Source organism: Scyliorhinus canicula, chromosome 20, assembly GCF_902713615.1.
Source record: "Scyliorhinus canicula chromosome 20, sScyCan1.1, whole genome shotgun sequence".
NCBI lineage: Eukaryota > Metazoa > Chordata > Chondrichthyes > Carcharhiniformes > Scyliorhinidae > Scyliorhinus > Scyliorhinus canicula.
In genome coordinates, this window is record NC_052165.1 from 94,730,670 (window position 1) to 94,755,529 (window position 24,860).

Here is a 24,860-nt window from a genome sequence, read left to right on the forward strand (position 1 = left end):
CCGGGGTGGGGGTTATTACAGTCCCGGGGGGGGGGGGGGGGGGGGTGGGGTGTTCCAGTCCCGGTGTGTGGGTTATTACAGTCCCGGGGGGGGGGGGGTGTTACAGTCCCGGGGGGGGGGGGTGTTACAGTCCCGAGGGGGAGGGTGTTACAGTCCCGGGGGGGTGGGGTGTTACAGTCCCGGGGGGGTGGGGTGTTACAGTCCCGGGGTGGGGGTTATTACAGTCCCGGGGGGTGGGGTGTTACAGTCCCGGGGGGGTGGGGTGTTACAGTCCCGGGGGGGTGTTACAGTCCCGGGGGGTGGGGTGTTACAGTCCCGGGGGGGGGGGGGGGTGTTACAGTCCCGGGGGGTGGGGTGTTACAGTCCCGGGGTGGGGGTGTTACAGTCCCGGGGTGGGGGTTATTACAGTCCCGGGGTGGGGGTGTTATAGTCCCAGGGGGGGGGGGTGGGGGTGTTACAGTCCCGGGGGGGGGGGTGGGGGTGTTACAGTCCCGGGGGGGGGGGGGGTGGGGGTGTTACAGTCCCGGGGGGTGGGGTGTTACAGTTCCGGGGTGGGGGTTATTACAGTCCCGGTGGGGGGGGGGGGGGTGGGGGTGTTACAGTCCCGGGGTGGGGGTTATTACAGTCCCGGGGTGGGGTCTTACAGTCCCGGGGGGTGGGGTGATACAGTCCCGGGGTGGGGGTGTTACAGTCCCGGGGTGGGGTCTTACAGTCCCGGGGGGTGGGGTGTTACAGTCCCGGGGTGGGGGTGTTACAGTCCCGGGGGGGGTGGGGCTCTGCTGTCTATCTGAGTCCAGGGCAGCTTCCTCCAGCTCACACCCCCGGAAGTTTGCGCTAAAACAGCCGCAGGGGCTGTGGGATGATCAGAGGGAGAGAGAGTCCCCAAAACATCTGCACACAGCCAGTGTCCAGAGGCTGCAGAGATCCAGTGTCCAGAGGCTGCAGAGATCCAGTGTCCAGAGGCTGCAGCGATCCAGTGTCCAGCGGTGAATGGCCAGGTTGCCGTGTCCAAAGTCCGCTTGCTGCTCCCAAACGGGACACCAGATGGACCAGAACTGGGAAGGAAGGAGCTGGCAGCCGGGGAGAGGTACGTGTGCGAGAGCAACTTTCTAACTCACTGTCACTGTCCTCAAAGCCAGTCCCTGCGAACACATTTACTGCCTGATCTCAGCCGGCTCATACACCAGCGTCTGTGTTAAAGATACAGCCCAGCACCTCCCCACACACTGCTGACACTGCAGTGCAATACTGAGGGAGTGCCGCACTGTCTGAGGGTCAGTACTGAGGGAGTACCGCACTGTTTGAGGGTCAGTACTGAGGGAGCGCCGCACTGTCAGAGGGTCAGTACTGAGGGAGTGCGGCACTGTCTGAGGGTCAGTACTGATGGAGTGCCGCACTGTCAGAGGGTCAGTACTGAGGGAGTGCGGCACTGTCTGAGGGTCAGTACTGAGGGAGTGCCGCACAGTCAGAGGGTCAGTACTGAGGGAGTGCTGCACTGTCATAGGGTCAGTACTGAGGGAGCGCCGCACTGTCAGAGGGTCAGTACTGAGGGAGTGTCACACTGTCTGAGGGTCAGTACTGAGGGAGCGCTGCACTGTCAGAGGGTCAGTACTGAGGGAGTGCCACACTGTCAGAGGGTCAGTACTGAGGGAGTGCCGCACTGTCAGAGGGTCAGTACTGAGAGAATGCCGCACTGTCTGAGGGTCAGTACTGAGGGAGTGTCACACTGTCATAGGGTCAGTACTGAGGGAGAGCTGCACTGTCAGAGGGTCAGTACTGAGGGAGAGCCGCATTGTCAGAGCGTCAGTACTGAGGGAGTGCCGCACTGTCAGAGGGTTAGTACTGAGGGAGTGCTGCACTGTCAGAGGGTCAGTACTGAGGGAGTGCTGCACTGTCAGAGGGTCAGTACTGAGGGAGGGTCAGTACTGAGGGAGTGCTGAACTGCCAGAGGGTTAGTACTGAGGGAGTGCTGCACTGTCAGAGGGTCAGTACTGAGGGAGTGCCGCACTGTCGGAGGGTCAGTACTGAGGGAGTGCTGAACTGTCAGAGGGTTAGTACTGAGGGAGTGCTGCACTGTCAGAGGGTCAGTACTGAGGGAGTGCCGCACTGTCGGAGGGTCAGTACTGAGGGAGTGCTGAACTGTCAGAGGGTTAGTACTGAGGGAGTGCTGCACTGTCAGAGGGTCAGTACTGAGGGAGTGCCGCACTGTCGGAGGGTCAGTACTGAGGGAGTGCCGCACTGTCAGAGGGTCAGCACTGAGGGAGTGCTGCAATGTCCGAGGGTCATACAGAGGGAGTGCTACACTGTCAGCGGGTCAGTACTGAGGGGGTGCCGCACTGTCAGAGGGTCAGTACTGAGGGAGCGCCGCACTGTCAGAGGGTCAGTACTGAGGGAGTGCTGCACTGTCAGAGGGTCAGTACTGAGGGAGTGCCGCACTGTCGGAGGGTCAGTACTGAGGGAGTGCCGCACTGTCAGAGGGTCAGTACTGAGGGAGTGCCGCACTGTGGGAGGGACAGTACTGAGGGAGTGCTGCACTGTCAGAGGTTCAGTGCTGAGGGAGTGCCGCACTGTCAGAGGGTCAGTACTGAGGGAGTGCCGCACTGTCAGAGGGTCAGTACTGAGGGAGTGCCGCACTGTCAGAGGGTCAGTACTGAGGGAGTGCCGCACTGTCGGAGGGTCAGTACTGAGAGAGTGCTGCACTGTCGGAGGGTCAGTACTGAGGGAGTGCCGCACTGTCGGAGGGTCAGTACTGAGGGAGTGCCGCACTGTCAGAGGGTCAGTACTGAGGGAGTGCCGCACTGTCAGAGGGTCAGTACTGAGGGAGTGCCGCACTGTCAGAGGGTCAGTACTGAGGGAGTGCTGTACTGTCATAGGGTCAGTACTGAGGGAGCGCCACACTGTCAGAGGGTCAGTACTGAGGGACTGCTGCACTGTCAGAGGGTCAGTACTGAGGGAGTGCTGCACTGTCAGAGGGTCAGTACTGAGGGAGTGCTGCACTGTCAGAAGGTCAGTACTCTCCCACAGACAGCAGTTGAAGCGAGATCAGTTGTTCATTGTAATCTGAGATAGACTTTTGTTGAGCAAAAACATGAAGGGTTATGTGTCAAAGACAGGTATATGTGGCTGGATTTACCGTTTAGGAGACAAAGTCCCCACGTCGGCGTGAATACGTTGGTGTTTTACGCTGGGAAACCAACGCAAAACGGCCACTGATTCCCTCCTCCGTCGGGTGGTTGCTAGCAGTCAGGCAGTGTAGAGCTCCCAGCTTTATGGCAGTCGCAGCCTGCGGACCTGGACCGCAAAAATATTCGCCACTTCGGCTAGGCTTGCGTGCCCCGGACCGCCCCCCCACCCCCCACTGTGTCCCCAGCTCCGAGTGAAGTTCCCCCCTGCCCACAGATCGGCCCTCCCCCGACTGTGGCGGAGGTGGACTGAGTCCGCCGCCGCCATGCGGACTTCCTGACGGGTGTGACCACACGTGTCCAACGCTATTGGGAACTCGGGAACGGAGCATTGGGGGGCGGGCCGCAGGCAATGGCCTGAGGCTGTGGCTACGGCATGCTGTGTAGTCCGAGAATACGCCCGTTTTAAGGGGGCAGAGCATCGTGAAAGCCTGATTTTTGTCGTCATCGTGGATTCCCGACCCGTCGCCGAACGCGATTTTAGCGTCGGGGATCGGAGAATCCAACCCATGATGTTCGGGCACATATGAACCATGATCTCCTTCAATGCTGCGACAGGCTCGAGGGGCTGAATGGCGTACTCCTGTTCCTGTGTTCCCGATGTGTCTCTGAAGTATTTGAGATGTTCAGTGTTTGTGGAAGTTCAATGTTTATTTTTCCTTTAATCCATTTCCTGGAGTAACTTGTTCCCCACACCTGTCCTTTCATGCTGTTGTACACCTGCCCCCCCGGACAGAGTTCGATCTTTCCAGAGTAAACTGCCCTTTGATCTGGCTCTCTGCTCACTGATGCATTGAGGAGGTTCAGCAGCCAAGTCGTTATCTGAAACACATTCTGTTTATCACATGTTTGGAGAGAGTGAGTCTGAATCTCACACACAGCTCAACACCGGCTTCCCCAGACAGTGTCATTGAGGGAAGCATCAACATAAATATAGACAAGTAACTCTCACGGGGGCTCCGCACTTCTCAAAGCAGTAAACAGACAATGAAGTACTCAGGGAAACGTAGTGATTGCAGTAATGCAGGAAACACCACACAGAAAATAGCAATGTGATCAACAGACAGATTAACTGCTGTTGTGCTATTGATTGAGAATTAGATATTGGCCCAGAGACTGAGGACAGTGCTTCAGGATTCAGGATAGTGCCAAGGGATATTTTACACCCTCCTGATAGGATCTGCAATCTCCAGCTCCAACATTGCGGTGCTCCCTCAAGAATCACCCCCAACAGTGCAATACACGCTCAGCACTGACTTTCCGTAAGTGTAGAGGGAGCTTTACTCTGTATCTAACCCCGTGCTGCACCTGTCCTTGGAGTGTTTGATGGGGACAGTGTAGAGGGAGCTTTACTCTGTATCTAACCCCGTGCTGTACCTATCCTGGGAGTGTCTGATGGGGACAGTGTAGAGGGAGCTTTACTCTGTAACTAACCCTGTGCTGTACCTGTCCTGGGAGCGTTTGATGGGAACGTGCAGAGGGAGCTTTACTCTGTATCTAACCCCATGCTGTACCTGCCCTGGGAGTGTTTGATGGAGACTGTGTACACGGAGCTTTACTCTGTATCTAACCCCGTGCTGTACCTATCCTGGGAGTGCTTTATCGGGACAGTGTAGAGGGAGCTTTACTCTGTATCTAACCCCGTGCTGTACCTATCCTGGGAGTGTCTGATGGGGACAGTGTGGATAGAACATTACACCGTATCTAACCCCGTGCTGCACCTGTCCTGGGTGTGTTTGATGGGGACGTGCAGAGGGAGCTTTACTCTGTATCTAACCCCATGCTGTACCTGCCCTGGGAGTGTTTCATGGGGACAGTATAGAGGGAGCTTTACTCTGTATCTAACCCCATGCTGTCCCTGTCCTGGGAGTGTTTGATGTGGACAGTGTAGAGGGAGCTTTACTCTGTATCTAACCCTGTGCTGTACCTGTCCTGGGAGTGTTTGATGGGGACAGTGTGGAGGGAGCTTTACTCTGGATCCAACCCCGTGCTGTCCCTGTCCTGGGCGTGTTTGATGGGGACAGTGTAGAGGGAGCTTTACTCTGTAACTAACCCCGTGCTGTACCTGTCCTGGGAGTGTTTGATGGGGACAGTGTGGAGGGAGCTTTACTCTGTATCTAAACCCATGCTGCACCTGTCCTGGGAATGTTTGATGGGGACAGTGTAGAGGGAGCTTTACTCTGTATCTGACCCTGTGCTGTACCTGTCCTGGAGTGTTTGAAGGGGACAGTGTAGAGATAGTTTACTCTGTATCTAACCCCGTGCTGTACCTGTCCTGGGAGTGTTTGATGGGGACAGTGTAGAGGGAGCTTTACTCTGTATCTAACCCCGTGCTGTACCTGTCCTGGGAGTGTTTGATGGGGACAGTGTAGAGCGAGCTTTACTCTGTATCTAACCCCGTGGTTTACCTGTCCTGGGAGTGTTTGATGGGGACAGTGTAGAGCGAGCTTTATTCTGTATCTAACCCCGTGCTGTACCTGTCCTGGGAGTGTGATGGAAGAGTGTAGTGGGAGCTTTACTCTGTATCTAACCCCGTGGTTTACCTGTCCTGGGAGTGTTTGATGGGGACACTGTAGAGCGAGCTTTACTCTGTATCTAACCCCGTGCTGTACCTGTCCTGGGAGTGTTTGATGGGGACAGTGTAGCGGGAGCTTTACTCTGTATCTAACCCCGTGCTGTACCTGTCCTGGGAGTGTTTGATGGGGACAGTGTAGAGGGAGCTTTACTCTGTATCTAACCCCGTGCTGTACCTGTCCTGGGAGTGTTTGATGGGGATAGTGTAGAGGGAGCTTTACTCTGTATCTAACCCCGTGGTTTACTTGTCCTGGGAGTGTTTGATGGGGACAGTGTAGAGGGAGCTTTACTCTGTATCTAACCCCGTGCTGTACCTGTCCTGGGAGTGTTTGATGGGGACAGTGTAGACGGGGCTTTACTCTGTATCTAACCCCGTGCTGCACCTGTCCTGGGAGTGTTTGATGGGGATAGTGTAGAGGGAGCTTTACTCTGTATCTAACCCCGTGCTGTACCTGTCCTGGGATTGTTTGATGGGGACAGTGTGGATAGAACTTTACACTGTATCTAACCCTGCAAATTAGATAATGAAGTTTTGACAGGAAGCTGGGTTTGCGGAGAGGCACTGGGCTGGAGTATCCATTAGCGTGATCCTTCCCATCGCTGGCAGTGCACTCAGCCTGCTTGACTTCGCGAAGGTGCAGGGTGCCCACAATGGAATACCCCATTGGCTGGCTGGCAGGGTGGAGGGTACCACTGCCGACGGGGGTGCGCCTCACCAGAAATGGGTGCAGCGGGATGGAGAATCCCACCCACTTTGTTTCTCATCAAACGTGGCCTTCAGCTCGAGGTTGGCTTTCAGGCCTACGTCTTTCTGTAGTTATTGAATACCAAACCTGGTTCCCAGCTGGTGGTTTGATTTGGGACTCTGCAGTCACAAGCGAGAGGCACAACGACTGGCTGGAGAGAGAGCCAGCCCTCACATTGGCTTTCTCAAGAGAATTAATGGGATCTTTTTTGGAGCGGGTTATTTAGCATCAACATTGAAGCCAAACTAGAACCTCGGCGCACTGAAAAGTCTTCCAGTGGAATGACGTGCAACCACCACCTGTTACCAGGCAGAGCACAGCCCTTTGGGTCAATTCATTGGCCGTCAGCAACATCAATCAAACTGAGTTACAGCCAGTCTCTGCCACTATTGCTGCTTAGTCTACAGCACCTGATTGAACCAACGCAGACTAAGAAAGTGATCTCTCCTGCCAAAATCCTCTGTTGGAATTAAAGGAACAGGCCACTGCTTTCTTCTATTGAATTAAAGAAACAAGCTGGCTTCAAGACACAGGCCCATAAATCATCCATAGAGCAAAAATGTAATGGCAAATATACAGGAAAGGGGAAATACAGGTGAAGTAATTGGCAGAGGGGAGTTGAAGAGTTTTTAAAAAAGACGTTTATTCAGCATAACAGCAATATTTACACAGGACCCGGTTACACATAAGACCATAAGCCATAGGAGCAGAATTAGCCCTTCGGTCCATCGAGTCTTCTCCACCATTCAATTGGCTTTCTGATATTTTCTCATCCCCATTCTCCTGCCTTCTCCCCATAACCCCTGACCCCCTTATTAATCAAGAACCTATCCATCTCTGTTTTAAAGACACTCAGTGATTTGACCTCCAAAGCCTTCTGCGGCAAAGAGTTCCACAGATTCACCACCCTCTAGAACATAGAACATAACAGCACAGAACAGGCCCTTCGGCCCTCAATGTTGCGCCGAGCCACGATCACCCCACTCAAACCCACGTATCCACCCTATACCCGCAACCCAACAACCCCCCCCTTAACCTTACTTTTATTAGGATACTACGGGCAATTTAGCATGGCCAATCCACCTAACCCGCACATCTTTGGACTGTGGGAGGAAACCGGAGCACCCGGAGGAAACCCACGCACACACGGGGAGGACGTGCAGACTCTACACAGACAGTGCCCCAGCTGGGAATCGAACCTGGGACCCTGGAGCTGTGAAGCATTTATGCTAACCACCATGCTACCCTGCTGCCCACTGGCTGAAGAAATTCCTCCTCATCTCTTTTTTAAAGGATCGTCCCTTTAGTCTGAGATTGTGTCCTCTGCTTCTAGCTTCTCCTACAATTGGAAACATCCTCTCCACGTGTGATGATCGGTATTTACCTTTAATACCATGCCCCTTTAAGAGGCTTGGAACCCTGGGGGACTCCGCCTCTGGCTACGCCCCCAGGAAACAGGATATAAGATGAGACTCCATTTTGCGAGCACACTTCTCTTGGATGCGGTCCTGTTCTCTGTTTATTAAAGCCTTTGATTACTGACCTCGCTTTCGCGTCGTAATTGAGAGTGGCTTAATTTAATAAACAGAACACATCAAGATGGACAGCGGTCTGAAACCGGAGAAACTCAACCTGGACGCCAGGTCGCCGGAAGCCCCGGAAATGTTTAAACATTGGCTCCGGTGCTTCGAGGACTATCTGGACTCCTCACCGTCTGGCGTCGACAGCGCTCGCAAGCTGCGCTTACTACATGGCCGGGTGAGCCACCGACTCTCCGCTATGATCGAAACCGCTACGACCTATGAGGCGGCGATCGAAATATTGAAGAAACGCTTCATAAAAACTACTAACGAGGTACACGCCAGACATTTGCTCTCAACCTGCAGCCAGCGTTCCGGGGAAACGCTGGACGAGTTCGTGGAAAGACTCACCGCGCTCGCGAGGAACTGCGACCACAAAGCAGTGACGGCTGAAGAACACAAGAACTTACATATCCACGACGCCCTTGTGTCTGGCATCAGGTCATCGTATATCCGGCAGCGGCTCCTAGAAGACGGGGCGAAGGATCTCCAAGGCACGGTAACGCTCGCCTCTTCTCTCGAAACGGCCCACCGTAACCTCCGTACGTACTCCGCGGACCTTACGAATCCCTCTCGATCCCCTCCAGACTCGGCCACGCTACAGGCCTGTGCCACGCGTCGATCCACTCACTCCGGGGGCTCCCCATGCTATTTCTGTGGGCAAGGCCAGCACCCACACCAGCGTTGCCCGGCCCGATCCGCGATCTGCAACGACTGCGGGAAGAAAGGGAACTTCGCGAAAGTCTGCCTGGCTGGGCCCAAAGGCCACAAACGAAACCCTCATCAGGCCCAGAAATCAAACTCCCGGCCTCACAGACCCCGCAACGCGGCTGCGCTGTGGCCGGACACGCCCACTTCTTACGCGTCATCGACCTCATGCGAATCATGGGAGCGGCCATCTTGGCGGTGGCCATCTTCGATACCCGACACGTGCGACCGGCGGGGGCGGCCATCTTGTGACTCCGGGCGGCCATTTTGTGAGTTCGACTCTGACGGCCCGCAACTAGGAGCGATCACGCTCGATCAATCACGGCCGAAACACCTGCGAAACTCGATGATGCGGGTGCGAATCAACGGCCACGACACTCCCTGCCTATTCGACTCCGGGAGCACGGAGAGCTTTATCCTTCCAGACACGGTAAGGCGCTGCTCCCTGCGCATCCACCCCGCCTCCCAAACTATCGCCCTCGCCTCAGGGTCCCATTTGGTTCAAATCACGGGGTATTGTGTCGCGGACCTCGCAATTCAAGGCGCTAAATACTCCCGTTTTAAACTTTACATCTTTCCTCAACTCTGCGCCCCCTGCTGCTCGGCCTCGACTTTCAGTGCAGCCACCGGAGCCTGAAACTGCAGTTCGGCGGACCCCTGCCCCAACTCACGGTGTGCAGCCTGGCGACACTCAAAGTTGCGCCACCCCGCCTCTTCGCGAACCTCACTCCAGACTGTAAGCCCATCGCCACCAAGAGTCGCCGGTACAGTACCCAAGTCAGAGGTTCAGCGGCTACTAAAAGAGGGGGTCATAGAGGCCAGCAACAGCCCTTGGAGGGCCCAGGTATTGGTAGTCCGCTCCGGGGAAAAGCAACGAATGGTAGTGGATTATAGCCAGACAATAAACCGCTTCACACAACTCGATGCTTCCCCGCATAGCTGAAATGGTGACTTAAATCGCCCAGTATTGGGTATTCTCCACTGTTGACCTCAAATCGGCCTACCACCAACTCCCTATTCGCTCAGAGGACCGCCCCTACACGGCTTTTGAAGCAGCCGGTCGGCTGTTTCACTTCCTCAGGGTCCCCTTTGGTGTTACAAACGGAGTCTCCGTTTTCCAGAGGGCGCTGGATCAAATGGTGGACCAGTACGGCTTACGGGCGACCTTCCCGTACTTGGACAACGTCACCATCTGCGGCCATGACCAGCAGGACCAGGACGCAAACCTGAGGAAGTTCCTCCAGACTGCCCGGGCCCTCAACCTCACCTACAACAAAGAGAAATGCGTGTTCCACACAACCCGGCTCGCCATCCTCGGCTACGTCGTGGAGAACGGGGTCCTAGGCCCGGACCCCGACCGCATGCGTCCCCTTAAGGAACTCCCCCTCCCCCGTAGCCTCAAGGCACTCAAACGGTGCTTGGGGCTTTTCTCCTATTACGCCCAGTGGGTCCCCAGATATGCGGACAAAGCCCGGCCACTGTTTTTCCCCTGCCGGATGAGGCCCAGTCGGCTTTCAACCGTATCAAGGCCGGCATCATCAAGGCCGCCATGCACGCGGTGGGCAAAGCCATTCCCTTCCAAGTAGAAAGCGATGCATCAGACGTCACCCTGGCTGCTACCCTCAATCAAGCGGGCAGACCGGTAGCGTTCTTCTCCCGAACCCTCAACGCCTCGGAAATTCGACACTCTGCAGTCGAGAAGGAGGCACAAGCCATAGTGGAGGCCGTGCGGCACTGGAGGCACTACCTAGCCGGTAGGAGGTTCACCCTCGTCACCGACCAACGGTCGGTCGCCTTTATGTTCGATAACGCACAACGGGGCAAAATAAAGAACAACAAGATTCTGAGGTGGAGAATAGAGCTCTCCACCTATACGTACGATATTAAATATCGCCCGGGGAAGCTCAACGAGTCCCCAGATGCCCTGTCTCGCGGCACGTGCGCCAACGCGCAATTGGACCGCCTGAGAGCCATCCACGACGACCTCTGCCACCCGGGGGTCACCTGGCTTGCCCACTTCATCAAGTCCCGCAACCTTCCCTACTCCACAGGAGAGGTCAAGGCCATGACTAAGGCATGCCAGATCTGTGTGGAATGCAAACCGCAGTTCTATCGACCAGACAAGGCCCGCCTGATAAAGGCCTTTGGGCCCTTTGAGCGACTAAGCGTGGACTTCAAAGGGCCTCTCCCATCCAACAACCGCAACATCTATTTCCTCACCGTCATTGACGAATTCTCCCGCTTCCCTTTTGCTGTCCCCTGCCCCGATACTATCTCGGCCTCCGTGATCAAGGCACTGCGCAGCATCTTCGCACTGTTTGGTTTCCCCGCTTATATCCACAGCGACCGGGGTACATCGTTCATGAGCGATGAGCTGCGTCGGTACCTGCTCAGCAAGGGCATCGCCTCGAGCAGGACGGCGAGCTATAACCCGCGGGGAAACGGGCAAGTGGAGAGGGAGAACGCGACAGTTTGGAAGGCTGTCCTTCTAGCCCTACGGTCAAGGAGTCTCCCTATCGCCCGCTGTCAGGAGGTCCTACCCGATGCCCTGCACTCCATTAGGTCGCTCCTCTGTACGGCCATGAACGAGACCCCTCACAATCGTTTGTTTGTCTTCCCCAAGAAGTCCACCTCTGGGGTCTCGCTTCCACCCTGGCTGACGGCTCCGGGTCCAGTCCTACTCCGGAGGCATGTGAGCAGCCATAAAACGGATCCCATAGTCGAGAGGGTCCACCTGCTGCACGCAAACCCTCAATATGCCTACGCCGAGCACCCCAACGGCAGGCAGGATACTGTATCCCTGCGAGACCTGGCACCTGCTGGCTCTCCCACCGACCCCACCAACCCCACCGACCCTCCCACCGACCCCGACTTTTTCCCCACCGACCCCCCCTATTACCGACGCTCCCGGCCCCGCACCGACCGCCGACTTCGACAGCGCCCCCCCCCCCCCCATTGCGCCCCCTGCCCCCCAGCCGGCACCGGCACTGACCACCCTAATCACTCCTGATACCCCCCCTCTCCAAGGCGGGCAAAAGCTCAGTCAACCGTGCTCCCGGATAGACCACCATCGGAACCGACCGCATCCACGGCGCCACCACCGGAGCGGCGAAAGTCAGCACGGACTATCAGACCACCACAAAGACTGAACTTCTAATTTAAAACACTTCAACCCCGACGGACTATGTTTTTTTTTTTAAACAGGGGGTGAATGTGATGATCGGTATTTACCTTTAATACCTTGCCCCTTTAAGAAGCTTGGAACCCTGGGGGACTCCGCCTCTGGCTACGCCCCCAGGAAACAGGATATAAAATGAGACTCCATTTTGCGAGCACACTTCTCTCGGATGCAGTCCTGTTCTCTGTTTAGTAAAGCCTTTGATTACTGACCTCGCTTTCGCGTCGTAATTGAGAGTGCCTCACCACGTCCACTCTATCCAGGCCTCACAGTATCCTGTAAGTTTCAATAAGATGCCCCCTTATCCTTCTAAACTCTAACGAGTACAGACCCAGAGTCCTCAACCGTTCCTCATACGGCAAGCACTACATTCCAGGGATCATTCTTGTGAACCTCCTCTGGACCCTTTCCAAGGCCAGCACATCCTTCCTTAGATACTGGGCCCAAAACTACTCGCAATACTCCAAATGGGGTCAGGCCAGAGCCTTATCCAGCCTCAGAAGTACATCCCTGGTCTTGTATTCTAACCCTCTTCACATGAATGCTGTCATGAGAATGTCACTTTAAGAAATGTTTGGCTGCTGATGTTACTGCAGTGATGTCAGAGTGTGGGTGGAGCTGAGCTCTGGCTGCAGTGATGTCAGAGTGTGGGTGGAGCTGAGCTCTGGCTGCAGTGATGTCAGAGTGTGGGTGGAGCTGAGCTCTGGCTGCAGTGATGTCAGAGTGTGGGTGGAGCTGAGCTCTGGCTGCAGTGATGTCAGAGTGTGGGTGGAGCTGGGCTCTGGCTGCAGTGATGTCAGAGTGTGGGTGGAGCTGAGCTCTGGCCGCAGTGATGTCAGAGTGTGGGTGGAGCTGAGCTCTGGCCGCAGTGATGTCAGAGTGTGGGTGGAGCTGAGCTCTGGCTGCAGTGATGTCAGAGTGTGGGTGGAGCTGAGCTCTGGCTGCAGTGATGTCAGAGTGTGGGTGGAGCTGAGCTCTGGCTGCAGTGATGTCAGAGTGTGGGTGGAGCTGAGCTCTGGCTGCAGTGATGTCAGAGTGTGGGTGGAGCTGAGCTCTGGCTGCAGTGATGTCAGAGTGTGGGTGGAGCTGAGTTCTGGCTGCAGTGATGTCAGAGTGTGGGTGGAGCTGAGCTCTGGCTGCAGTGATGTCAGAGTGTGGGTGGAGCTGAGGTCTGGCTGCAGTGATGTCAGAGTGTGGGTGGAGCTGAGCTCTGGCTGCTGTGATGTCAGAGTGTGGGTGGAGCTGAGCTCTGGCTGCAGTGATGTCAGAGTGTGGGTGGAGCTGAGCTCTGGCCGCAGTGATGTCAGAGTGTGGGTGGAGCTGAGCTCTGGCTGCAGTGATGTCAGAGTGTGGGTGGAGCTGAGCTCTGGCTGCAGTGATGTCAGAGTGTGGGTGAAGCTGAGCTCTGGCTGCAGTGATGTCAGAGTGTGGGTGGAGCTGAGCTCTGGCTGCAGTGATGTCAGAGTGTGGGTGGAGCTGAGCTCTGGCCGCAGTGATGTCAGAGTGTGGGTGGAGCTGAGCTCCGGCTGCAGCGATGTCAGAGTGTGGGTGGAGCTGAGCTCTGGCTCTGTCTTTTAGTTTCAGTTTGAGAAAAGCTTGGGTGTGACTTTGTTTTTTCGGTTTCATTTTCAGTGTTGGAGCTGAAGCCAGACAGAGCAGGTTTACTGCTGTTCTCTCTGCCATCAAAAGACTATCTCTTGAACATTTGGTAAATTCAGAATTATAAATGTTCTCAGTAGTGACTTTAACCTGATGTGCTTCTGTTAAAGGTTTTTTTTAAAGTCTTATGGATGTCAAAAGGAAAGCTTAAAGGATTACTTAGTGTTGTATTCTTTGGGGGTTGTATTTGAATTGATGGTTGCTAAGATGTTCACTGTATGTTTCAAAAAGGTTAACTTAAGTTCACACAATAAACATTGTTTTGCTTTAAAAAATACTTTTCCATTTCTGCTGTACCACACCTGTAGAGTGGGCCGTGTGCTCCCCATACCATGAATAGGAAGGGAATAGAGGGATACGGACCCAGGAAGTGTAGAATATTGTAGTTTAGTCGGGCAGCATGGTCGGCACGGGCTTGGAGGGCCGAAGGGCCTGTTCCTGTGCTGTACTTTTCCTTGTTCTTTGTTCACAAGCTATTAAAAGTTGTAGGTCAGGTGAACTCCATGATACACTTTGGGGTTTTATAAACCCTGGCCCATAACAATGCTAACATTGCATTTGCCTTCTTAGGGAAGGGTTGTAGATGTCATATACATGAACTTTAGTAAGGCGTTTGATAAGGTTTCCCATGGCAGGTTGATGGAAAAAGTGAAGTCGTATGGGGTTCAGGGTGTACTAGCTAGATGGATAAAGAACTGGCTGGGTAACAGGAGACAGAGAGTAGTGATGGAAGGGAGTGTCTCAAAATGGAGAAGGGTGACTAGTGGTGTTCCACAGGGATCCGTGCTCGGACCACTGTTGTTTGTGATCTACATAAATGACCTGGAGGAAGGTATAGGTGGTCTGATTAGCAAGTTTGCAGATGATACTAAGATTGGTGGAGTTGCAGATAGCAAGGAGGACTGTCAGAGAATACAACAAAATATAGATAGATTGGAGAGTTGGGCAGAGAAATGGCAGATGGAGTTCAATCCAGGCAAATGCGAGGTGATGCATTTTGGAAGATCAAATTCAAGAGCGGACTATATGGTCAATGGAAGAGTCCTGGGGAAAATTGATGTACAGAGAAATCTGTGAGTTCAGGTCCATTGTACCCTGAAGGTGGCAACGCAGGTCGATAGAGTGGTCAAGAAGGCATACAGCATGCTTGCCTTCATCGGACGGGGTATTGAGTACAAGAGTTGGCAGGTCATGTTACAGTTGTATAGGACTTTTGTTAGGCCACATTTGGAATACTGCGTGCAGTTCTGGTCGCCACATTACCAGAAGGATGTGGATGCTTTAGAGAGGGTGCAGAGGAGGTTCACCAGGATGTTGCCTGGTATGGAGGGTGCTAGCTATGAAGAAAGGTTGAGTAGATTAGGATTGTTTTCGTTGGAAAGACGGAGGTTGAGGGGGGACCTGATTGAGGTCTACAAAATTATGAGAGGTATGGACAGGGTGGATAGCAACAAGCTTTTCCCAAGAGTGGGGGTGTCAATTACAAGGGGTCACGATTTCAAGGTGAGAGGGGGAAAGTTTAAGGGAGATGTGCGTGGAAAGGTTTTTACGCAGAGGGTGGTGGGTACCTGGAACACTTTACCAGCGGAGGTGGTAGAGGCGGGCACGATAGCATCATTTAAGAAGCATCTAGACAGGTATATGAACGGGCGGCAACAGAGGGAAGTAGACCTTGGAAAATAGGAGACAGGTTTAGATAAAGGATCTGGATCCGTGCAGGCTGGGAGGGCCGAAGGGCCTGTTCCTGTGCTGTAATTTTCTTTGTTCTTTGTTCTTAACTGCTGACTGAACCTGCACATTAAACTTAAGAGAATTGTGAACAAGGACTCCCAAGTCCCTTTGTGCCTCTGTTTTCCGAAGCATTTGCTCACTGATTTCTGTCAGTGCTGCAGCCGCTGACCTGTGATACTAGTGCTAGTTAACCCACAGCCCAATCAGCACGAGGGGTTTGTTACAATCAGAAGAGACCAGTATCTCCCTCTGTCCGTGTCGGACATCCGTGTCGGATATATGCATCAATATATTTCAGAGCTCGTAACAAGCCATGGTTTCCCCTTTCCACTGCAGAGTACCTTGGTTAAAGTGAGCAAAATGCTGCCGATGCAGGAATCTGAATCAAGGACAGGGACAAATGGAGGAGAACTGGCAGCATCTGTAGGGAGAGAGTAAACAGTGACCATGTCGAGTCAATGTGGTCCTTCATCAGAACGACAGAGCGGGAGAATGTGTCTGACATAAAGCCTCAGCTGGGAGAGATTGCAACAAGATGGTGCAACCTAAAGAAGAAGTGACAGATGGCCCAGTGTGGGGGGGGGGGGGGGGGGGGAAGGGAGAGCTGGTGGTGAAGGGAGGGGTTTTGTATCCAGACAATAAATGTATGGACGGTATTTAACAAAGGGCTCAAGGTGAAGGGAAAAGGTGACGGTGTAAAGTCGGTGAACATAGTGTGAGGGCTGCGACATTCCGAATGGGAAGACGGGATGGGAAGACGGGATGTCGTTCCTCCAGTTTGTGTTGCGCTTCACTGGAACATCGCAGCAGGCCGAGGGGCAGATATGTACACGTGAGAGGAAGGTGCTGATTCAAATGGCAAGCGGCTCAGAGTTTGGGGAATGCTTGGGGTGTGAGCGAAGGTGTTCGACAAAGCGTTCACCCGGTCTGTGTTTAGTCTCCCAGGTGTAGAGGAGTCGGCTTTAGGAGCAGCGAATACAGTCGACCAAAGAGCAGAACTGGAAATAATGTAAAGGATTTCAAAGAGAGCTTTCATGTTCAGATTTGTTCGATAAGATTCCTGTTAACGGTCCCCTCCTTTTTTACAGATATCCGATGCCGTCACTTCTACAAAATATTGGCAGTGATTCATTTTATTGTCTGCGTGATTGTCGTTGTTATTCTGGCTCTGACTTGTAAGTGTTTCATTTTCTTACCTGTTCAGTAACTCACTGACAGCGCGGCACTCCCTCAGTACTGACCCTCTGACAGTGCGGCACTCCCTCAGTACTGACCCTCTGACAGTGCGGCACTCCCTCAGTACTGACCCTCTGACAATGCGGCGCTCCCTCAGTACTGACCCTCTGACAGTGCGGCACTCCCTCAGTACTGACCCTCTGACAGTGCGGCATTCCCTCAGTACTGACCCTCTGACAGTGCAGCACTCCCTCAGTACTGATCCTCCGACAGTGCGGCACTCCCTCAGTACTGACCCTCTGACAGTGCAGCACTCCCTCAGTACTGACCCTCTGACACTGCGGTGCTCCCTCAGTTCTGACCCTCGGACAGTGCGGTGCTCCCTCAGTACTGACCCTGTGAATGTGCGGCACTCCCTCAGTACTAACCCTCAGACAGTGCAGCACTCCCTCAGTACTGACCCAGTGACAGTGCAGCACTCCCTCGGTACTGACCGTCTGACAATGCGGCGCTCCCTCAGTGCTGACCCTCTTACAGTGCGGCACTCCCTCAGTACTGACCCTCTGACAGTGCGGCACTCCCTCAGTACTGACCCTCTGACAGTGCGGCACTCCCTCAGTACTGACCCTCTGACAGTGCGGCACTCCCTCAGTACTGACCCTCTGACAGTGCGGCATTCCCTCAGTACTGACCCTCTGACAGTGCGGCACTCCCTCAGTACTGACCCTCTGACAGTGCAGCACTCCCTCAGTACTGATCCTCCGACAGTGCGGCACTCCCTCAGTACTGACCCTCTGACAGTGCAGCACTCCCTCAGTACTGACCCTCTGACACTGCGGTGCTCCCTCAGTTCTGACCCTCTGACAGTGCGGTGCTCCCTCAGTACTGACCCTGTGACTGTGCGGCACTCCCTCAGTACTAACCCTCAGACAGTGCAGCACTCCCTCAGTACTGACCCTGTGACAGTGCAGCACTCCCTCAGTACTGACCGTCTGACAATGCGGCGCTCCCTCAGTGCTGACCCTCTGACAGTGCGGCACTCCCTCAGTACTAACCCTCAGACAGTGCAGCACTCCCTCAGTACTGACTCTCTGACAGTGCAGCACTCCCTCAGTACTGACCCTCTGACAGTGCCGCACTCCCTCAGTACTGACCCTCTGACAGTGCGGCACTCCCTCAGTACTGACCCTCTGACAGTGCAGCATTCCCTCAGTCCTGACCCTCTGACAGTGCGGCACTCCCTCAGTACTGACCCTGACAGCGCAGCACTCCCTCAGTACTGACCCTCTGACAGTGCGGCACTCCCTCAGTATGGACCCTCTGACAGCGTAGCACTCCCTCAGTACTGACCCTCTGAAAGTGCGGCACTCCCTCAGTACTGACCCACTGACAGTGCAGCACTCCCTCAGTACTGACCCTCCGACAGTGCGGCATTCACTCAGTACTGACCCTCTGGCAGTGCAGCACTCCCTCAGTACTGACCGTCTGACAATGCGGCGCTCCCTCAGTACTGACCCTCTGACAGTGCGGCACTCCCTCAGTACTAACCCTCAGACAGTGCAGCACTCCCTCAGTACTGACTCTCTGACAGTGCAGCACTCCCTCAGTACTGACCCTCTGACAGTGCCGCACTCCCTCAGTACTGACCTTCTGACAGTGCCGCACTCCCTCAGTACTGACCCTGTGACAGTGCAGCACTCCCTCAGTACTGACCGTCTGGCAGTGCGGCACTCACTCAGTACTGACCCTCTGACAGTGCGGCACTCCCTCAGTACTGACCGTCTGACAGTGCGGCACTCCCTCAGTACTGACCCTCTGACAGTGCAGCATTCCCTCAGTCCTGACCCTCTGACAGTGCGGCACTCCCTCAGTACTGACCCTCTGGCAGTGCGGCACTCCCTCAGTACTGACCCTCTGACAGTGCAGCACTCACTCAGTACTGACCCTCTGACAGTGCAGCACTCACTCAGTACTGACCCTCTGACAGTGCAGCACTCACTCAGTACTGACCCTCTGACAGTGCGGCACTCCCTCAGTACTGACCCTCTGACAGTGCAGCACTCCCTCAGTACTGACCCTCTGACACTGCGGTGCTCCCTCAGTTCTGACCCTCTGACAGTGCGGTGCTCCCTCAGTACTGACCCTGTGACTGTGCGGCACTCCCTCAGTACTAACCCTCAGACAGTGCAGCACTCCCTCAGTACTGACCCTGTGACAGTGCAGCACTCCCTCAGTACTGACCGTCTGACAATGCGGCGCTCCCTCAGTGCTGACCCTCTGACAGTGCGGCACTCCCTCAGTACTAACCCTCAGACAGTGCAGCACTCCCTTAGTACTGACTCTCTGACAGTGCAGCACTCCCTCAGTACTGACCCTCTGACAGTGCCGCACTCCCTCAGTACTGACCCTCTGACAGTGCGGCACTCCCTCAGTACTGACCCTCTGACAGTGCCTCATTCCCTCAGTCCTGACCCTCTGACAGTGCGGCACTCCCTCAGTACGGACCCTCTGACAGTGCAGCACTCCCTCAGTACTGACCCTCTGAAAGTGCGGCACTCCCTCAGTACTGACCCACTGACAGTGCAGCACTCCCTCAGTACTGACCCTCCGACAGTGCGGCATTCACTCAGTACTGACCCTGTGACAGTGCAGCACTCCCTCAGTACTGACCGTCTGACAATGCGGCGCTCCCTCAGTACTGACCCTCTGACAGTGCGGCACTCCCTCAGTACTAACCCTCAGACAGTGCAGCACTCCCTCAGTACTGACTCTCTGACAGTGCAGCACTCCCTCAGTACTGACCCTCTGACAGTGCCGCACTCCCTCAGTACTGACCTTCTGACAGTGCCGCACTCCCTCAGTACTGACCCTGTGACAGTGCAGCACTCCCTCAGTACTGACCGTCTGACAGTGCGGCACTCACTCAGTACTGACCCCCTGACAGTGCGGCACTCCCTCAGTACTGACCGTCTGACAGTGCGGCACTCCCTCAGTACTGACCCTCTGACAGTGCGGCACTCTCTCAGTACTGACCCTCTGACAGTGCAGCACTCCCTCAGTACTGACCCTGTGACAGTGCCGCACTCCCTCAGTACTGACCTTCTGACAGTGCCGCATTCCCTCAGTACTGACCCTCTGACAGTGCGGCACTCCCTCAGTACTGACCCTCTGACAGTGCAGCATTCCCTCAGTCCTGACCCTCTGACAGTGCGGCACTCCCTCAGTACTGACCCTGACAGCGCAGCACTCCCTCAGTACTGACCCTCTGACAGTGCAGCACTCCCTCAGTACTGACCCTCTGACAGTGCAGCACTCCCTCAGTACTGACCCTCTGACAGGGCAGCACTCCCTCAGTACTGACCCTCTGACAGTGCAGCACTCCCTCAGTTCTGACCCTCTGACATTGCGGCACTCCCTCAGTACTGACCCTCTGACAGTGCGGCACTCCCTCAGTACTGACCCTCTGAATGTGCGGCACTCCCTCAGTACTGACCCACTGACAGTGCAGCACTCCCTCAGTACTGACCCTCTGACAGTGCCGCACTCCCTCAGTACTGACCCTCTGACAGTGCGGCACTCCCTCAGTACTGACCCTCTGACAGTGCAGCATTCCCTCAGTCCTGACCCTCTGACAGTGCGGCACTCCCTCAGTACTGACCCTGACAGCGCAGCACTCCCTCAGTACTGACCCTCTGACAGTGCGGCACTCCCTCAGTACGGACCCTCTGACAGTGCAGCACTCCCTCAGTACTGACCCTCTGAAAGTGCGGCACTCCCTCAGTACTGACCCACTGACAGTGCAGCACTCCCTCAGTACTGACCCTCCGACAGTGCGGCATTCACTCAGTACTGACCCTCTGGCAGTGCAGCACTCCCTCAGTACTGACCGTCTGACAATGCGGCGCTCCCTCAGTACTGACCCTCTGACAGTGCGGCACTCCCTCAGTACTAACCCTCAGACAGTGCAGCACTCCCTCAGTACTGACTCTCTGACAGTGCAGCACTCCCTCAGTACTGACCCTCTGACAGTGCCGCACTCCCTCAGTACTGACCTTCTGACAGTGCCGCACTCCCTCAGTACTGACCCTGTGACAGTGCAGCGCTCCCTCAGTACTGACCGTCTGACAGTGCGGCACTCACTCAGTACTGACCCTCTGACAGTGCGGCACTCCCTCAGTACTGACCCTCTGACAGTGCGGCACTCTCTCAGTACTGACCCTCTGACAGTGCAGCACTCCCTCAGTACTGACCCTGTGACAGTGCCGCACTCCCTCAAGACTGACCTTCGGACAGTGCCGCACTCCCTCAGTACTGACCCTGTGACAGTGCAGCACTCCCTCAGTACTGACCGTCTGACAGTGCGGCACTCACTCAGTACTGACCCTCTGACAGTGCGGCACTCCCTCAGTACTGACCCTCTGACAGGGCAGCATTCCCTCAGTCCTGACCCTCTGACAGTGCGGCACTCCCTCAGTACTGACCCTGACAGCGCAGCACTCCCTCAGTACTGACCCTCTGACAGTGCGGCACTCCCTCAGTACGGACCCTCTGACAGTGCAGCACTCCCTCAGTACTGACCCTCTGACAGTGCAGCACTCCCTCAGTACTGACCCTCTGACAGTGCAGCACTCCCTCAGTACTGACCCTCTGACAGTGCAGCACTCCCTCAGTTCTGACCCTCTGACATTGCGGCACTCCCTCAGTACTGACCCTCTGACAGTGCGGCACTCCCTCAGTACTGACCCTCTGAAAGTGCGGCACTCCCTCAGTACTGACCCACTGACAGTGCAGCACTCCCTCAGGACTGACCCTCCGACAGTGCGGCATTCACTCAGTACTGACCCTCTGGCAGTGCGGCACTCCCTCAGTACTGACCCTCTGACAGTGCAGCACTCCCTCAGTACTGACCCTCTGACAGTGCAGCACTCACTCAGTACTGACCCTCTGACAGTGCAGCACTCACTCAGTACTGACCCTCTGACAGTGCGGCGCCCCCTCAGTACTGACCCTCTGACAGTGCAGCACTCCCTCAGTACTGACCCTCCGACAGTGCAGCACACCCTCAGTACTGACCCTCCGACAGTGCAGCACTCCCTCAGTACTGACCCTCTGACAGTGCGGCACTCCCCCAGTACTGACCCTCTGACAGTGCGGCACTCCCTCAGTACTGACCCTCTGACAGTGCAGCACTCCCTCAGTACTAACCCTCAGACAGTGCAGCACTCCCTCAGTACTGACTCTCTGACAGTGCAGCACTCCCTCAGTACTGACCCTCTGACAGTGCCGCACTCCCTCAGTACTGACCTTCTGACAGTGCCGCACTCCCTCAGTACTGACCCTGTGACAGTGCAGCACTCCCTCAGTACTGACCGTCTGACAGTGCGGCACTCACTCAGTACTGACCCTCTGACAGTGCGGCACTCCCTCAGTACTGACCGTCTGACAGTGCGGCACTCCCTCAGTACTGACCCTCTGACAGTGCGGCACTCTCTCAGTACTGACCCTCTGACAGTGCAGCACTCCCTCAGTACTGACCCTGTGACAGTGCCGCACTCCCTCAGTACTGACCTTCTGACAGTGCCGCATTCCCTCAGTACTGACCCTCTGACAGTGCGGCACTCCCTCAGTACTGACCCTCTGACAGTGCAGCATTCCCTCAGTCCTGACCCTCTGACAGTGCGGCACTCCCTCAGTACTGACCCTGACAGCGCAGCACTCCCTCAGTACTGACCCTCTGACAGTGCGGCACTCCCTCAGTACGGACCCTCTGACAGTGCAGCACTCCCTCAGTACTGACCCTCTGACAGTGCAGCACTCCCTCAGTACTGACCCTCTGACAGGGCAGCACTCCCTCAGTACTGACCCTCTGACAGTGCAGCACTCCCTCAGTTCTGACCCTCTGACATTGCGGCACTCCCTCAGTACTGACCCTCTGACAGTGCGGCACTCCCTCAGTACTGACCCTCTGAATGTGCGGCACTCCCTCAGTACTGACCCACTGACAGTGCAGCACTCCCTCAGTACTGACCCTCTGACAGTGCCGCACTCCCTCAGTACTGACCCTCTGACAGTGCGGCACTCCCTCAGTACTGACCCTCTGACAGTGCAGCATTCCCTCAGTCCTGACCCTCTGACAGTGCGGCACTCCCTCAGTACTGACCCTGACAGCGCAGCACTCCCTCAGTACTGACCCTCTGACAGTGCGGCACTCCCTCAGTACGGACCCTCTGACAGTGCAGCACTCCCTCAGTACTGACCCTCTGAAAGTGCGGCACTCCCTCAGTACTGACCCACTGACAGTGCAGCACTCCCTCAGTACTGACCCTCCGACAGTGCGGCATTCACTCAGTACTGACCCTCTGGCAGTGCAGCACTCCCTCAGTACTGACCGTCTGACAATGCGGCGCTCCCTCAGTACTGACCCTCTGACAGTGCGGCACTCCCTCAGTACTAACCCTCAGACAGTGCAGCACTCCCTTAGTACTGACTCTCTGACAGTGCAGCACTCCCTCAGTACTGACCCTCTGACAGTGCCGCACTCCCTCAGTACTGACCTTCTGACAGTGCCGCACTCCCTCAGTACTGACCCTGTGACAGTGCAGCGCTCCCTCAGTACTGACCGTCTGACAGTGCGGCACTCACTCAGTACTGACCCTCTGACAGTGCGGCACTCCCTCAGTACTGACCGTCTGACAGTGCGGCACTCTCTCAGTACTGACCCTCTGACAGTGCGGCACTCTCTCAGTACTGACCCTCTGACAGTGCAGCACTCCCTCAGTACTGACCCTGTGACAGTGCCGCACTCCCTCAGTACTGACCTTCTGACAGTGCCGCACTCCCTCAGTACTGACCCTGTGACAGTGCAGCACTCCCTCAGTACTGACCGTCTGACAGTGCGGCACTCACTCAGTACTGACCCTCTGACAGTGCGGCACTCCCTCAGTACTGACCCTCTGACAGGGCAGCATTCCCTCAGTCCTGACCCTCTGACAGTGCGGCACTCCCTCAGTACTGACCCTGACAGCGCAGCACTCCCTCAGTACTGACCCTCCGACAGTGCGGCATTCACTCAGTACTGACCCTCTGGCAGTGCAGCACTCCCTCAGTACTGACCGTCTGACAATGCGGCGCTCCCTCAGTACTGACCCTCTGACAGTGCGGCACTCCCTCAGTACTAACCCTCAGACAGTGCAGCACTCCCTCAGTACTGACTCTCTGACAGTGCAGCACTCCCTCAGTACTGACCCTCTGACAGTGCCGCACTCCCTCAGTACTGACCTTCTGACAGTGCCGCACTCCCTCAGTACTGACCCTGTGACAGTGCAGCGCTCCCTCAGTACTGACCGTCTGACAGTGCGGCACTCACTCAGTACTGACCCTCTGACAGTGCGGCACTCCCTCAGTACTGACCCTCTGACAGTGCGGCACTCTCTCAGTACTGACCCTCTGACAGTGCAGCACTCCCTCAGTACTGACCCTGTGACAGTGCCGCACTCCCTCAAGACTGACCTTCGGACAGTGCCGCACTCCCTCAGTACTGACCCTGTGACAGTGCAGCACTCCCTCAGTACTGACCGTCTGACAGTGCGGCACTCACTCAGTACTGACCCTCTGACAGTGCGGCACTCCCTCAGTACTGACCCTCTGACAGGGCAGCATTCCCTCAGTCCTGACCCTCTGACAGTGCGGCACTCCCTCAGTACTGACCCTGACAGCGCAGCACTCCCTCAGTACTGACCCTCTGACAGTGCGGCACTCCCTCAGTACGGACCCTCTGACAGTGCAGCACTCCCTCAGTACTGACCCTCTGACAGTGCAGCACTCCCTCAGTACTGACCCTCTGACAGTGCAGCACTCCCTCAGTACTGACCCTCTGACAGTGCAGCACTCCCTCAGTTCTGACCCTCTGACATTGCGGCACTCCCTCAGTACTGACCCTCTGACAGTGCGGCACTCCCTCAGTACTGACCCTCTGAAAGTGCGGCACTCCCTCAGTACTGACCCACTGACAGTGCAGCACTCCCTCAGGACTGACCCTCCGACAGTGCGGCATTCACTCAGTACTGACCCTCTGGCAGTGCGGCACTCCCTCAGTACTGACCCTCTGACAGTGCAGCACTCCCTCAGTACTGACCCTCTGACAGTGCAGCACTCACTCAGTACTGACCCTCTGACAGTGCAGCACTCACTCAGTACTGACCCTCTGACAGTGCGGCGCCCCCTCAGTACTGACCCTCTGACAGTGCAGCACTCCCTCAGTACTGACCCTCCGACAGTGCAGCACACCCTCAGTACTGACCCTCCGACAGTGCAGCACTCCCTCAGT

At 55.7% G+C, this 24,860-nt stretch overlaps 1 protein-coding gene across 1 annotated transcript in view; it reads left to right on the plus strand.

The window, feature by feature from the left end:
* The first annotated feature begins 868 nt into the window (after positions 1 to 868).
* The window catches only part of LOC119954954 (asialoglycoprotein receptor 1-like), a 42,944-nt gene continuing 18,952 nt past the window's right edge, over positions 869 to 24,860 (plus strand). Inside the window, exons 1-2 of the mRNA XM_038780702.1 lie at positions 869 to 1,087; positions 16,447 to 16,533. Coding sequence (XP_038636630.1) covers positions 991 to 1,087; positions 16,447 to 16,533 — 184 coding nt within the window. The 5' untranslated portion in view covers positions 869 to 990. The remainder of the gene's footprint in view (positions 1,088 to 16,446; positions 16,534 to 24,860) is intronic.